Below are 15,394 nucleotides of genomic sequence, written 5' to 3'. Positions count from 1 at the left end.
CCAAACGCAGTCAAAATCTTACGTAACTTCGTCCATTTACTCAACCAACACACTGCGCATGCTCACCTCTACCACCGCGATTTAATTTTACTCTACCGAAGTACCTGAACCCCCCTCATCCGGAGGAGATAAGAAAGAAATGCGGCTCTAGGCTGTACAGTATTCCACGGACTTATCCGGGACGTGTAGACAAGCTACGAAATCCCGTATACTAGCATGGCACTTGTCGCAGTGGAAGCAGAAAGCTGCGCGGACAAGGTCAAATACGTTTGCGTTGTTAAAGATGAGACGCAGATTGACTATAACAAACAGAAAGTCGTCTTCTCACTGGCTTACGACTGTGACGTCCGCGAATTGTGTTGTGAAACAGCCAGACGAATGAAATATCAAGAGGAAACGTATCTGTTGGTGTGGGAGAAGGGAGACAACGTGACTGTGGTGGAGGTCGTATTGGACTGGAATTCAAGTCAGTCACTAATGGATTTGGGTCTGAATGAGAAGAGAAATACGTTTCTGGTGCGAGAAAAGGATGGCAAACAGCCAGTGACGGTAGGAAAGAGTAAACGAGAATGTGAAATAGACGCTGGAGTGTTTGTAATATGAGGGCGCCCCGTTTGGGTTCAGCAGCTGCACAGATCACGTGCGCTTTCGGAATTCTAAAATTAGAATTTGGGGTGTGGGTAAGGATTGACTGACTTGTTAGTATGTGTCAGTGAGCGAGTTGTACAGTCAGTCTCTGACTTGATATCACAGTGTTTGAAAAAGTGGTTGTCAAGTTGTGATTTGATGACTTACTGAGTTTATGTGATGACCAATTATACCTGTGAGGTTGGCATCCTGACGACTAAAGTCACTCGAGTTATGGTGGATCCAATGAATTTTTGTTTTTATGCTGTAGAGTAGAATAGTGAAATTACTCACACTGAGTTACACCTCTGAACTCCTGGAGTTTTGTTTACTTGCCAGAACAATTAATATCATTATTGATATTAATAGAATGTGTGTGTGTGTGTGTGCGCGCGTGCGTGATAGCTCAGTTGGTTAGAGAGTCATGTTATGGATTGTTTATATCCGGGACCTTGAAGGGTCGCAAGTTCAAGTCACAGTGATGGCAAGCTATGGCATAATTTCCTTAAGCAAGAAACTAACACACATTTGCTTTTCTCGACTCTGAAGTATAAATGAGGACCTGGTCATTGACTGGGGTCTTGAGTGGCCTTCAGCTGTGACGTGACATCAGCTACTGGGGTCCTGGTGAGACTTTGGGTGCTCACACCACAGTTGGCTTCACAAGTTGGTACTCCTGCGAGTGCCTGGCCCGGCTCCAGGAGTTTGCTGTAGCGCAGGGTCAGAGTTCCCTGAGTAGCGCACAGGGCCCTCTGAGAGGCAGCTCCTGACATTTAGGATTTAGGTGTGTGTGTGTGTGTGTGTGTGTGTGTGTGTGTGTGTGTGTGTGTGTGTGTGTGTGTGTGTGTGCATGTACATGTCTGTGTGTGTGCCAGGCTCCAGGAGATTGCTCAGCACGGTCCATAGCTTCTGCTTAGTGCACAGGAACCCAGCCATCTGGCTGCGGGCATTGCCGTTTAACGGCAGCTCTTTATTCATTTGCCATTTGCCATTTATTTGCTCTGTGTGTGTGTGTGTGTGCATGTGTGTGTGTGTGTGTGTGTGTGTGTGTGTGTGTGTGTGTGTGTGTGTGCGCGCGCGTGCATGCACGCACGCGCACTAAGGTGGGTTGCCAACATTAGTTGTCTGGCTCAATAGTCAATCAATATTCTACTTGACATTTCTAATCACTCGGCAGTTGTATGTATTGTGTTGTTCTTTACTTCCTTACAGAGAGTGCAGTATATTCTTAGAGATGATTTCTTACTGTAGAACATAAGTGCCGTGTACTGTACATAAGCCCACTTGCAGTTCAACTGTTGTGTGTGTACCATTCCATGCTGATGATTTGTGTTATTAATATAAGTTTGGTTGCTATTAGATACATGAAGATAGTAATAAAGTGCCTGACACAACGACAAGTGGAGCGACTGTTAGTACGGTGTCTAACAACAACAACTCACAGTATGGCCCATCGTATCATTCTAACTCTGCTTTGTACAGCAAGAGTGAGACTGGTTAGTTGGCATGTTGTTTTCTACTACTTGTTTGCATGTATGACTGTTTGTTACAACTTGTGTACCACAGTGGAGCGAAGTTGTAATGTTTTCAGAGATGTCTGTCTGTCTGTCTGTCTGTCTGTCAAAGGTATTTTATTCAATAGAACAAAGTACGTACAGATGGAGGCTAAATCCTCTACAACACAATGTCCTCATCAGTCCAATTAACTACACACGTCCTTGCTCTGTCTGTCTGTCTGTCTGTCTGTCTGTCTGTCTGTACATCCATGCGTCTGTCTGTCCATGCGTCTGTTTGTCTGTTGTTTGTCTGTGTCTGTTTGTCTGTCTGTCTGTGTATGCGTCTGTTTGTCTGTTGTATGTCTGTCTGTCTGTCTGTCTTTGTTCTTTATTGAATACATCATCAAAAATAGTACAGCGTCACTAACACCATGTATGTCTGTTTGTCTGTCTGTCTGCGTGTCTGTCTGTGCATCTGTCTGTCTGTCTGTCTGTCTGTCTGTATTCTATTTTCAACATCAATACAGTAGAACCTTGCTAATCCGAATCTTGCTAATCTGAATCCTTGCTAATCCGAATTACCTTTGGTGCCCTGCCTTGTGTACCCAGATCCTATTGGGCAGCCTGATCTGGGTTGCAGTTATCTGGTTTTCAGCAAATGCACGTATCTAACCATTTTAAATTTTGACTGTCACATTGTTTAGAAGTACATTTAGTTGTTGCAGCAGTGTGCTGTACCACAAACATGACATGTGTGTACATGCGTGGAGATACGTAAATGCACTAGTGGTCTGGGTGTCTCCAAGGCAAAGTCTGGACCTCCAAGGGTACGCGTTTTGGCATTTTTGATAATCCGAACAATTTCACTAATCCGAACGGAGCTTGGCACGGGGCTGGACGGATTAGTGAGGTTCTACTGTACTGCCATATAATGAATATCAGTAAAAGGCATCACAGCTAAATAGTCTATCTGTCTGTCTGTTTGTGTGTCTGTCTATCTGTTTGTCTTGTCAATCTGTTTGTCTCTCTGTACACATAGTATCTCTTGACTGGCTTAATTTATCATTAGCATGAAATTTTCATCTGTATGTTTCTTCATTTGTCTATTGCTTTTCTGTTTTGTATTTGTTTCTGTTTGATTTAGTTTGCTGTTTTGTTTCTACATTAAAATGTCTGTCTATCTGCTTGTATTTTATGTGGATGTTTGAGATTCCATGTGATGTGTGTGATGGTTTACGTAGGATATGTGGGGTTAGTCAATCAGGCAATGACGTGTTATCTCAACAGCCTCTTACAGACACTGTACATGACACCAGAATTCAGAAATGCTCTCTACAGGTATGCTCATGTCTCGTCTGTTTTGAAGCCTCATCTGATTGACTGAATGTAGGGTGAACTTTGGAGGTAACCAAGAAGACGAGGAGAGAAATATCCCTCGTCAGTTGCAACGTCTGTTCATTCAGTTACAAGTAATGTTATGCAAGCGAGTGTAATGTAGATGTGGTACACACTATGAGTGCATTACTTTTCATTCAAGCAGCGTGATAAGTTTGTATTACATTTATTAATATTTAGTATCATTATTTAATTTATTATAATTTATTAGTATTATTATAATTATTTAATAAATTAGTAGTAAATTTCTAATACAAAGTATGTAATATTTGTAATGGGTTTATGTGTGTGGTGTGCTGTTTTGTTTGTATGCGTGTAGATGTTTACAGGAGAACTTTGAAGTTTGAGTATCACGTTTGTAGGTTTATGTACACACACACACACACACACACACACACACACACACACACACACACACACACACACACACACACAGTCACACACACATACACCACACACACACACACACACACACACACACACACACACACACACACACACACACACACACACACACACACACACACAGTCACACACACATACACCACACACACACACACACACACACACACACACACACACACACACACACACACACACACACACACACCACACACACACACACCACACACAAACACACACACAAACACACACACACACACACACACACACACGCACAAACACACAGGTAAATCTGGAAACAATTTTCTTGCTATAGATATTTGAATATTGGTGTGTAAGCTCAGGTTTTATCACATCCTCATGTTTAGACATCAAACAAGCGTTCTATCGAGACTACTGACATCACAAGGAGTTTTGGTTGGGACAGCTCCGAGTCGTGGCAGCAACACGACGTGCAGGAGCTTTGTAGAGTTATGTTTGATGCCCTGGAACAGAAATTTGCTCTTACACAGCATAAGGACCTCATAAATCGTTTGTATCAAGGAAAGATGAAGGACTACGTCAAGTGTCTGAAGTGTGGCTATGAGAATGCTAAGGAAGACTCATACCTTGACATACCACTTGTTATCAAACGTTTTGGATCTGATCAAGTTTTTGAGAGTGTGGTGAGTGTTGGAAATGTGTGTGTGTGTGTGTGTGTGTGTGTGTGTGTGTGTGTGTGTGTGTGTGTGTGTGTGTGTGTGTGTGTGTGTCTGTGTCTGTCTGTGTCTGTCTGTGTCTGTCTGTCTGTCTGTCTGTCTGTCTGTCTGTCTGTCTGTCTGTGTGTGTGTGGTGTGTGTGTGTGTGTGTGTGTGTGTGTGTGTGTGTGTGTGTGTGTGTGTGTGTGTGTGTGTGTGTGTGTGTGTGTGTGTGTGTCTATATCTATGGTCATTTGCTTGTTTGTAATCTGTAATTTGCAATGTCAAATGTACATGTTTGTTTTTCTCCATCTTCCTACACTTTTTCTGTTATCTCATTTTTGTTTCTATTTTTATTGAGACGGTCACTGATTTTAACTCGTTATTTCTGCAGGAGGCAGCGTTGACCGATTTTGTCACACCAGAAACTCTCACTGAAAGTAACCAGGTGTGTGAACCAGAGGAGAGACGAATCAGAATGATCAACGTCACTTTCCTATTTGTGTGTGTATGTGTAATCTTCTGTCTGTTGTAGTACGATTGTTCAAAATGTGGTGAAAAGTGTGATGCACACAAGGTGATATACGAGCTTGTTGGTGTTTTGTTATGGTTTGAGTGTTTGTCTTGCTGGTAGGGTCTTAGGTTTACATCGTTTCCGTATCTGTTGACGATGCAGCTGAAGCGTTTCGACTTTGATTACGTGACATTGAGTCGAATCAAGCTGAACGACAGGTAGTGATGTGAGAGATGACTCTATAGTTGTAGTCGAGTGGATTGATAGTGGGGCATGTAGACTAGATCAGTGTAGTCAGGAAGACAGGCAAGACACATGGATGGTTGAGAGAGTGATGACTAAAGTCTAGTTCACAGTATGATGCTGATACTCAGCGAAGCGTCAAACTTCAAAGAGCCCGCTTTGATGGAAGCGGTATCCTTTGATGCTGAGATGGATTCATTAACCCTGGGCGTAGCGAGGGTTATAGTAATCGTCTCACCGGAAGTAGCGAGTCGACGGAAACGACCATGTAAACAACTTTGGAATGTGTAGCGTGTGTTCACTGTTGTAATCTCTACATAGAGTTATTGGAGGTTGTTCGCCAGTCTAGTCGGAGTCGTTCCAATTTTGATTAATGATCATGACTTTTGAGTGTACAGTAGTGGACAAAAGTATTTGCCGGGCAAGAATTTCAAGGGTTTTTCAGGATGTTTGTGTTTTAACTTACAGGTTCGTTGGTCAGTAGTGACCTGATGAATAATTAGAACTAATATCTGAGAATAGAATGATATGAATACTTCAAAATATCCCTCTGCCGGTGATAGGACTCAATACAGTTTTTCGAAACCGGTTCAGAGAATGCCATTTATGATTACTATAGTGACTGAAATTGGACATTTTGACCCACAATAGTGCTAATTGGTACAGAATTTAAGTCTAAATCAGTTGGTTGTTGCAATTTAATATTATCATTACAACCTAGTTAAAAGCCGATTAAGTTTACATTACAACTTATCAAAGCATATTCAACGCAAACAATATTCCAACCTTTGAAAACAAACTAAGATATCAATTTATGCTCATATCAGCACTTATTTCCATTCTGTAGGCCAGAGTATGATGAAAAATCAACAAAAAAAACTACCCGGCAAATACTTTTGCCCACTACTGTACATTCAAAGTCATAGCAAACAGAAAATAAATGAACCTGCAACAAAGCGCCACACCGAACCGTTAGATGATAAGATCTAGACTGCGTGTCCTTTCTCGGCCATCTATATATACAAGCTTTAGTATGCTTGGGTCTTGTAGTGATATGACAGATTTACCTTTTGATGATAAGACTGCCTGTCCTTTCTCAGCAATCTGTATACAACTGTTGTGTCTAGTGACGTGCACGTGGTGTTAATTTGTGCAGCTTGCAAGTAGGTGCTTGCTGGCCAGTACGTGTGCAGCAGTTGTCTGGTGTTGTTGTGATTGGAGTACCTACCTACCTGTGCCTCGTTGTTGAGGCCAGAATCAATCGTTGGGTGTTCTAGAAATGAACTACACGCACAAAACAATGTATCCAACTTTATTTTCTGACTTAATTAAACACAAACGGTTTCATGGCACGCAAACAATGACTTGATTCTAACAAAATATAGAACCTCGCTAATCCGAATGGCACCCTGCCTTGCGTACCCGGATATTATTAAGTTGGGTTGCTGAGGGCGGGGTTAAGGTCTGAGACTAGGTTGCCACAAGCGGTATGTGCATCTCTTACTACTTTAAATCCTGACTGGCACTGGAAAAAGTCAATGTCAGCATCATATTGTGAACAAGACTTTAGCAAGTACAGTCGAACCTGTCCTTGCGACCACGTGGCAAATGTGCGCAGCTAAGAAATGCAGATACTAGTAGTAGTTAGTGACAGTCCCTTGAAAACTCAATACATTTACATATATTTGGAGCCTGGAAAAAGTGGGCAACTGTCAATTACGAATAGTGGACACAATTGTATGGCCCAAGAGTATGTTTGACCTTTGAAATGCAGACACAGCAACACCTGCACTTGAAGAACCTTCCTAATCTGGACCTCCAAGATCCGGGCACCTCCCTCCCAGCACATATCAGGTGTTGGGGCTCCGAAGGTAAACACTTTGGCAAGAAACTCTTCGTATAAACACTTAATTCTCAGGCCTGTCTTGACTATTTGTATTAGAACGCGTATGTAACGTATGTAACTATAGTGCAAAGTACACATGTACATTACAATGTAGTACAAGTGTGTACTGTACATGCATACTGTATGCAGATCTGTATGACATACACCAAACCTTATATTAAATGGTCTGGGATTCCAAGGATATAACACACGTTAGCTATCTCTATCTTCCGGACATTTCTAGAATCCGGACAGCGGCTGGTCCCGTACTGTACAGATTCGGGAGGTTTGAGTGTACTCAGGCACTTTTGTGGAAAGACATGATCGTCATGTGTGCAACAGGTGCAGGCTTTGTAAATGTCAAATTGCATGATGTCAAAGAAACGAAACAAGTTGCATCTTAACAAGGAAAACTGATGTTATTGAAGCGTCTGAGTTGGTCATAGTCGATGGGATTTGGCTAAGGATTTTGGCATTGAAAACACCCAAGTTGGCAGCTTTTTGCTTTGCTTTATTAATACAATACGTATTTGGATTGTCATTTTGTTGCATACAAGAATATGATGTACATAGATTGGTGTACATGTACAAATGCCAGTCTGACAATTGGGACCACATGAGAATTATTAGTAGGGGCAGTTGAGGACAGTCCCTTAGGTGGTCATAATTCACGGGTCCGCTGTAGGTAGTCCGGGTAACTTCGTGAGTAATTTAATACACACCCGTATGTTGCTATGTGTGAGTGTTGTAGTCGCTTGATCTTATTATCGTATGGAGCAGTAGCCTTCTGCCAATCAGCATGTGGGTGGCTTTCTCTGAAATCCAATCGTTCTTGAGATAATTTGCTATGAAACTCAATCTTACGTCAAGTAGTTTACTATAGTGTTTTGTGTTCAATTATCCGTACTCGTCGTTCAATTATCTGATTTAGGCAATCAATTATCCGTACTCGTCGTTCAATTATTCATTGCTTATGGCTGTGCAATAACATGGAAAACTAAATAACTTACATAGTCTGCGGTTAGGCAGCTGCTCAAATATCATCATTCATCAGCTGTCTAGATGTAATAATTTGTAATTAATCTTGAAGTTAGCGTAAATTAGTTAGCGTTTGTGTTGCACAGTGTACGTTTGTTTTGCAACTATTCAATCTTGGTGTCCCATGTTTTCCACGGAGGTTTAGGCTGTTGCGAGCGAAATAGATCTACATATCCAGGAAACTTACCATGCCTTGCTCTGTCCATCAGTTTTATGCGTGGTGTAATCCGTATACTTTGTAAGCCGCGTATCCTGCATGATACCATGCAACAGTTCCATCTATGGATACATGCGTCGGTGCGTGTTTTGCTAATCAAAAAGCTTGAATTTCACTAATTTTTGCCTTCCCACCTTACACGTGAGAGTGAGCATCATAGAAAGACGTCATGAAAGAAATGTGTGGTTTTGACTCTACATATCAGACTGAAAGAATTATTGCTATAGATTTAGTACTTCTATGACTGAACCTCAGATAATTAAATGCCTGAGTCGGATAATTGAAAGCCCAAATCGGATAATTGAACACAAAATACTATAGTAGAAGAGTTTTAAATCCTAAACTGGAGGTAAGACGCTTCTCGCTGGAACTGAGTTAGATACTCATGGAGTTGCCCCAGTCATAGAGTTACTCTGGATGACTCTATGTGACAGACAGGTTGACAGTGTCAAACTTGTTTACTAGACCGATGTGGGGGATAGATGTATGATAGCCAGACAGTCACACAGGCAGACTGAAATACACACTCAAGTCACAAGTTTTATTAAAAAAATAGTAGCTCATTAGCCTGTTCTTTGCCCAGGAAAGGCTAATAACACAAATTCTCATTATAGAATTCAGTTATTTGGCGGAGAAAACACAAACTGCTAAATAATTTGTTCTAATGCATGTAGCCAAATGTTTTATGTAATTAGGTAAAGACCCGGATATAATCAACACACACACACACACACACACACACACACACACACACACACACACACACACACACACACACACACACACACCTCTTTTATAGTTTGAAGTTGCACCGCCATCATTTCGTCGCGAGATTTCAGTTGGGGGTCGACTCCTCGAGAGAGGACCAACTAAACACTGAAGCGTGCGTTTGCATTGTGGTGTGGAGCAGTCTTTATGCACAGTTTCGTGGCGATTGGCCCGGCAGTTTTGGCGTGATTGATGTTACAGACAGACAGACAGACAGACAGATAGATATAGAGATACATTGTGTAGCCAGCAGTGAGAGGTTAGAAATGCAAGTTAGTTGACAGCTTGTTACAGTAAACATGTACACTACACCCCCAATTATCCGGACATTTCGATAATCCAATCAAATTTATTTCCGTCTGAAAAGCATGTGTCTATCACGTGTTTCTTGTCTGACATCATCCCAACATGGAAACCTGTAAACCGAATCCAAAATTTGAACCACAGAGGACTGACTTCTTACATCCAATCATTAAATGTGTAGACATGTTGAGTCGTTGACCTAATATTGCTGTATATTAATAAATTAAAGGGTAACTGCAATGCAAGAATTATAAATTCTTTTATGTTGGAAGTTGGTAGTTCTAGTTTGCATACATGACAGGAAAAATAGTTTTAGGCCATGTTTCCACTAGCTGCACCTTAAACTAGTTTAGCTTAAATGGGTTTAAGAACTAAACCAGTTCAAGAAAGCGACTGTTTCCACTAGTAACTTGCACATCCGGGATGTGCAAAACAAACAGTCTAGGAACGCCTTATTTTGAAGTATTAGGCTGCTTTGTCGCCGAGTCAGAGCAACTGTTGGTTTTCACTGATTCAGCATCTGCTAGTAGGAATTTGCATGATGATGACCAAGGACACCGTCTTGTCTCTCTCCGTAGCTACTGATTTCTTTCCCCTTGTTAACAACCCTTACATCTTTTAGGGCAATCCTATCCCAGCAAAATAGTCAATATCATTAAAACGACATTGTGGGAAGCCATCTAAACAAGCACGCTACTGTCACGTGACAGTTAAACCTAAACCACTTTGCTAAACCTACTTTGAGTGGGTTTAGGAAAGCGGTTTAGGTTTAAAATAGAACTGGTTTAGTGCAGGTGGAAACAAGTGAATTCTTAAACCAGTTTAGCTTAAACCGCTTGTTAAACCAGTTTAGGCACTAGTGGAAACGCACCCTTAGATTTTAAGTTAAGTCTTCTCTAAGAAATAGCAGGCCAAAGTTGCTTCTGGTTTTTAAGTTTCGGTAACGCATTATAACGGGCGTGGTGTAGTGTACACGTCACAGAGGGGAGACTCCACGCTAGCGTGTATTGTAGACAGTGTTGCGTGGCTGCAGGATGTACCAATTTGCACAAGTCATACTCAAGTGTGTTTCAATTTCCGAAGATCCCCAAGCTAAAGTGGGAATTGCAAATAAGGAGGACAATTGCAGAGATGTTTGTGTCATCCTGGCGACTACTACTGAGTACGGCGTGTTCTACTGAGTGGACAGGAGTCTGTAGTAGCCACTTTTAGCCTGATTGCTTCGAGATACGTACAGCCAGGTCTATTCAAGAACTTGGTCTGGGTTGTATGTAGAAGAGCAAAATTGAGACCACCATTTTCTGCCTCCACACTTCAAGATTGCAGCACTCTGAAACCTTCGCAAAAAGAAAAGGAGAGCCGTACTTTGAGAAGCGGGAGAGTATAGAAGACTATGGTGCAGGACTAAAAGTACTGCGAATGGCTAGGAGAGGTCAGACTCTTGATGACTAGGTATAGACTCGCGTCTATAGGTGCTTGATCATCGTGTGTAGTGAATGCAGTCGTATGCATTACTGTATACTGTACAGTGAAGTCAAACCTTGTGTCAACGTGAATTCAACGTACGAACTTCAACTCAATTTGTTCTTCTCACAGCAATAGCTAGAGTTTTGCATGAACTCACCAGTACACTGTGCCACTAATGTCGCTAGTATTCGACATTATTATCACGTCATTAGTTGAGACAACCTCAAATATGTTTTGACAGCACACGCACTCCACACGAGGACGTATCCATCATCTCACAACAATTGCAGCTACACCTGTGATGGTTGTTTACTTACCCAGATGTTTATCGATTATGTTTGCTACTCCTACTTCTACTTGCGATGGTGACAGGCTATTGGGTAGCCTGTCCTCTTCCTCGTCTGCTTCCAAGGCAGCAGGCGATCTCAAAGCTTCAGAGACACTGTCGCTGAACTTGAACCTGTGTGGTACTAGTCACTATATAATGGCTACCAGCAGATCTTCTTCATCCTGTGATTCATGCGATAACGGAACGTTATCGTCACATAAAAACCTCCAGAGGGCTCTTCAGAAGAATAACTGTTGCTGCCGTCACCTGTACCTTAGTAGCATTGCCTTGGATATGAAGATCTAGTTTTTACAGATCGCTGACTACAGACGCACAAGTGTCTCCTCTGTGACGTGTACACTACACCACGCCCGTTACCGGAACTTGAAGAACCGGAAGCAACTTTTTCCTGTTATGTATGCAACTAGAACTATCAATTTCCAACATAAAAGAATTTTTGATTTTTGCATTGCAGTTACCCTTTAATTAATTGTTCATTAAGTACTTGACTGTTCAATGTATGACTGAGACTCAATGAAGTCACCACACACACCATCATTTTAATTATCCAGACTTTCGATTATCCGGACAATTTGGCTTCTGCCAAAAAGTCCGGATAATCAGGGTTGTACTGTATTTTCATTGCTTGTATTTCAAGGTTACTTGCCTCTTTAGAATGACATTTCCATTGGAACTGAACCTAAATGGCTACATCTCTGACAAAGACAATGATCCGCCTGTATTACTAGGGACAAGACGAAGTCAGTCTGAAACCCTGAAAGAGGACCTAGATGGTTGCACAGGTTGGTTGTGCGTTTTGTGTTTTATGTGGTGGGCTCTGCTTATGTTTCTGTGTTTCAGATGATATTGATAGTTCACTTGCTGACAATGCTGTTAGTGCTGTTGCTGCTGATCTGTCGCCGTCAGTTGCTGCTGTTGCAGCAGCTGCGGCAGATTTGCGACTTACGTCTAGTTCAAGTTCTTATGGTATGAGTAACAAGTCTTCTGGGCTGATACAGTGCAATGATGGACCTGAGGTAGGTTTTTTTTGATGGATTTGTACTGTTCTTTGCAGTTAGATTGTTTGCTAGTTTGTATGTGAGTAAGTCAGTGTATCTCTGTTTGTGTGTCTTGTTTGTCTGTGTTGTTTGTCTGTCTGTCTGTGTTGTCTGTCTGTCTGTCTGTCTGTGTTGTCTGTCTGTCTGTCTGTCTGATCCCGGATAAAGAGTGACGGGCCACACATTTCTAGTCTGTTTGTCCAAGGATCAAGGAAAAGAGTTTTCAAGTCGTCCAAGTTATCGTTTGCAGCTTTGCCCGCTAACGCCTTTTATGACTCTTGACCATTGAGGCCTCCTTTCGTTTTTGATCATTTGTTTCCATGCACGTCGTTGATGTCTTCCTCTACCCGTATTGTCTACTCCTTTGTATCCACATTGTCATCATGGATTGCACGCAACGTTACCTTGTGTCTTCTATGGTGGCCATGCACGTCGTGATGTCCATCCATCCATCCATATTATCAAGAAGACAGACAGACATTTTTTAGTTTTTTGTTTTTTAGTTGTCATTGATAGAGACATTTATTGTTTTACACATTAGCAATAGTCTTGGACTATGGGTAGACCATTTTGTTTTAAAGGTAATTGTTGTAGTAGTGAAGATTGTTAACAATAAACTTGATTCTGTCTGTCTGTCTATCTGTTTGTCTATTTGTCTGTCTCTGTTTGTATCTCTCTCTATCTGTTTGTCAACTGCTTTGTCTATTTCTGTCTGTTTGTTTACTAATGTGGCATTTTATTTGTCCATCATGTAAAATGTCTTAAAAAGATGTTTCAATTGCACAGCATCAAGCTTCATTGTTCTTGCTGTTAGGGTCCTTATATCTATGAACTGTTTTCTATCATGGTTCACTCTGGTTCTGCTATTGGAGGTCACTATTATGCTTATATCAAGTAGGATATATATCTGTGTCATTGTACTTTCAAGTAGGAAAACTCTTCTGTTTTGCAGGTCTTTCTCTGATGGTCAATGGTACTGTTTTAATGATCAAACTGTCTCTAGGGTTAGTATCATATCTATGTGTAACACTAATTAATTATTGTCTGTTAACTCAACGACAATTTGAACACAAGTAGATTGGTTTGTTTGTCTCTTAAGCTAGGTTTACAATATGACGCTGGCGATGCCTTGAGGACGCTAGCGACGACGCTCAGTCAGGTGTCGTATTGTAAACACTTGGACATCACGTCATGAGCGTCGTCAGCGTTGTTGACACTAGAGTTCATTCAAGTTCTAATTTAGCGTCCAAATCGGAATTGCTCTAGTGTCTACCGGAAGCACGTGCCTTTTGTCGACAAATCAGAGATTAAATTCAGGAGTGAAGTAACCGGAAGTAGACTATGGAAGAGAAGCCTACCGAATGTGTATACGTCTAGGTACGGCTGCTTGTGGTACGGTAGCTTGTAGATGCAAGGCGCAAGAAAAATGCTTGGAAAAACGTATCAAAAAACTGGGCTCCCAGCAGCAGGCTGCCAAAAAACGTGGAAGCGTCTTTGCAACAACTTGGTGTGGGAGGAAATGAAAACCAAATCACAGACTTTCTAGTCATGGTATACGATTACGACGAGCATGGGCGTAGTGGCTCGTTGCTGATGCTCATTAATTGATATTGTAAATGGTACAACATTAGCGTCAGCATTTTGACACCTACTCGGCGTCTTTGCCTGCATTCTCGTGAGCGTCCTCTCGAGCGTTGTCAGCGTCATATTATAAACCAGGCTTTAGGCCACACAGTTTTTTTCTATGTTTCTCGTCACCCACGCGCATAGGTTTCACTCTGACTGGAGGAATAAAAAACATCACCTGACTTGATCAAAAATACATTTTAATTAGAATACTAGTGCTCTGAAATAGCTAGCAAAGATGGTAAGGTGGCACAGATTCTGAAAGAAAACGGTTGTGAAGCTCTGTAGCGTGTAATACCAGCAAGCACATGCGATAGGAAATTAACATGTTGCTGCACTCAGTGCCAGACTTTGCCATGGTGTTGTCTTGTCATCTCAGTTTCCAACTTATTGTCAGACAACGGACTGTGCTGCCATGGTATCTTCTAAAGATATCAAGTGAGCAGAGTTTTCAAGATGCCTTTAATCTCTTGAGAGATATGTTGAGATCTCATGGTGAGGAAGCAACAATCTGCACTGCCGATATCGTTTTTCATGTAATAAATACAGCTGTTGGTTCATTTTATCTTTTAGGTTCTATGATTCAGCTGTTTTTGCTGGACAAGAGAATGTTTGACTGCATGTTGGTGATTAGCCTCAAATTTCCAAACCAGAGAGCGCGCGAAGCACGCGAACTCTAGTCTGGACCAAGTCGATACTAAAATGATTTCGGAAGTATTTATCACAAGAGATGCTAAATGGTAGTCTAACAGCATAGGATTGATTTTACCTAGATCAACACGCGTGCGCAATCAGCGCTAGTGCACTTAGCATAACCAATTACTGCTAAACCAATCAGAATGTACAACCGAGACATTCCGGCTATAAGGAGCTGATTGGCTTAGAAGGCTTTCCGAAATCATTTTAGTACCGACTTGGTTCAGACTAGAGTTCTCGTGCTTTGCGCGCTCTCTGGTCTGGAAGTTCGAGGCTAGTTGGTGATGTATGCTATTAGATGAATTCGTACTGGGGTCACTATGACCAGCTTCCCTTGTTTCTTCGGCCTTTTTCTTTTTTTTTGCGTTTTAGTTTTTCTGTGCACACGTTGATTACTGTGCAATGATGAGAAACATAGGAAAAAATGGTGTGGCCTTATTCATGCACGTGTGGTGTATTGACATTACAATTGTCTAACATTTTTAATGCCTAGTACTGTTTATCCTCACTTATCTGACCCCCTGTGGGGCAGCACACACACACACACACACACACACACACACACACACACACACACACACACACACACACACAGACACACACACACACACACACACACACACACACACACACACACACACACACACACACCAT

The 15,394-nt window shown here is 41.7% G+C and overlaps 1 protein-coding gene across 1 annotated transcript in view; it reads left to right on the top strand.

The window, feature by feature from the left end:
• The first annotated feature begins 204 nt into the window (after positions 1 to 204).
• The window catches only part of LOC134186294 (ubiquitin carboxyl-terminal hydrolase 47-like), a 35,527-nt gene continuing 20,337 nt past the window's right edge, over positions 205 to 15,394 (top strand). Inside the window, exons 1-12 of the mRNA XM_062654220.1 lie at positions 205 to 549; positions 1,988 to 2,123; positions 3,365 to 3,461; positions 3,514 to 3,592; positions 4,289 to 4,585; positions 4,992 to 5,045; positions 5,133 to 5,174; positions 5,232 to 5,329; positions 12,036 to 12,163; positions 12,222 to 12,397; positions 13,233 to 13,312; positions 13,371 to 13,422. Coding sequence (XP_062510204.1) covers positions 217 to 549; positions 1,988 to 2,123; positions 3,365 to 3,461; positions 3,514 to 3,592; positions 4,289 to 4,585; positions 4,992 to 5,045; positions 5,133 to 5,174; positions 5,232 to 5,329; positions 12,036 to 12,163; positions 12,222 to 12,397; positions 13,233 to 13,312; positions 13,371 to 13,422 — 1,572 coding nt within the window. The 5' untranslated portion in view covers positions 205 to 216. The remainder of the gene's footprint in view (positions 550 to 1,987; positions 2,124 to 3,364; positions 3,462 to 3,513; positions 3,593 to 4,288; positions 4,586 to 4,991; positions 5,046 to 5,132; positions 5,175 to 5,231; positions 5,330 to 12,035; positions 12,164 to 12,221; positions 12,398 to 13,232; positions 13,313 to 13,370; positions 13,423 to 15,394) is intronic.

This window comes from Corticium candelabrum, chromosome 11, assembly GCF_963422355.1.
Source record: "Corticium candelabrum chromosome 11, ooCorCand1.1, whole genome shotgun sequence".
Taxonomy (NCBI): domain Eukaryota; kingdom Metazoa; phylum Porifera; class Homoscleromorpha; order Homosclerophorida; family Plakinidae; genus Corticium; species Corticium candelabrum.
This window is presented reverse-complemented; position numbering and strand designations above follow the sequence as displayed.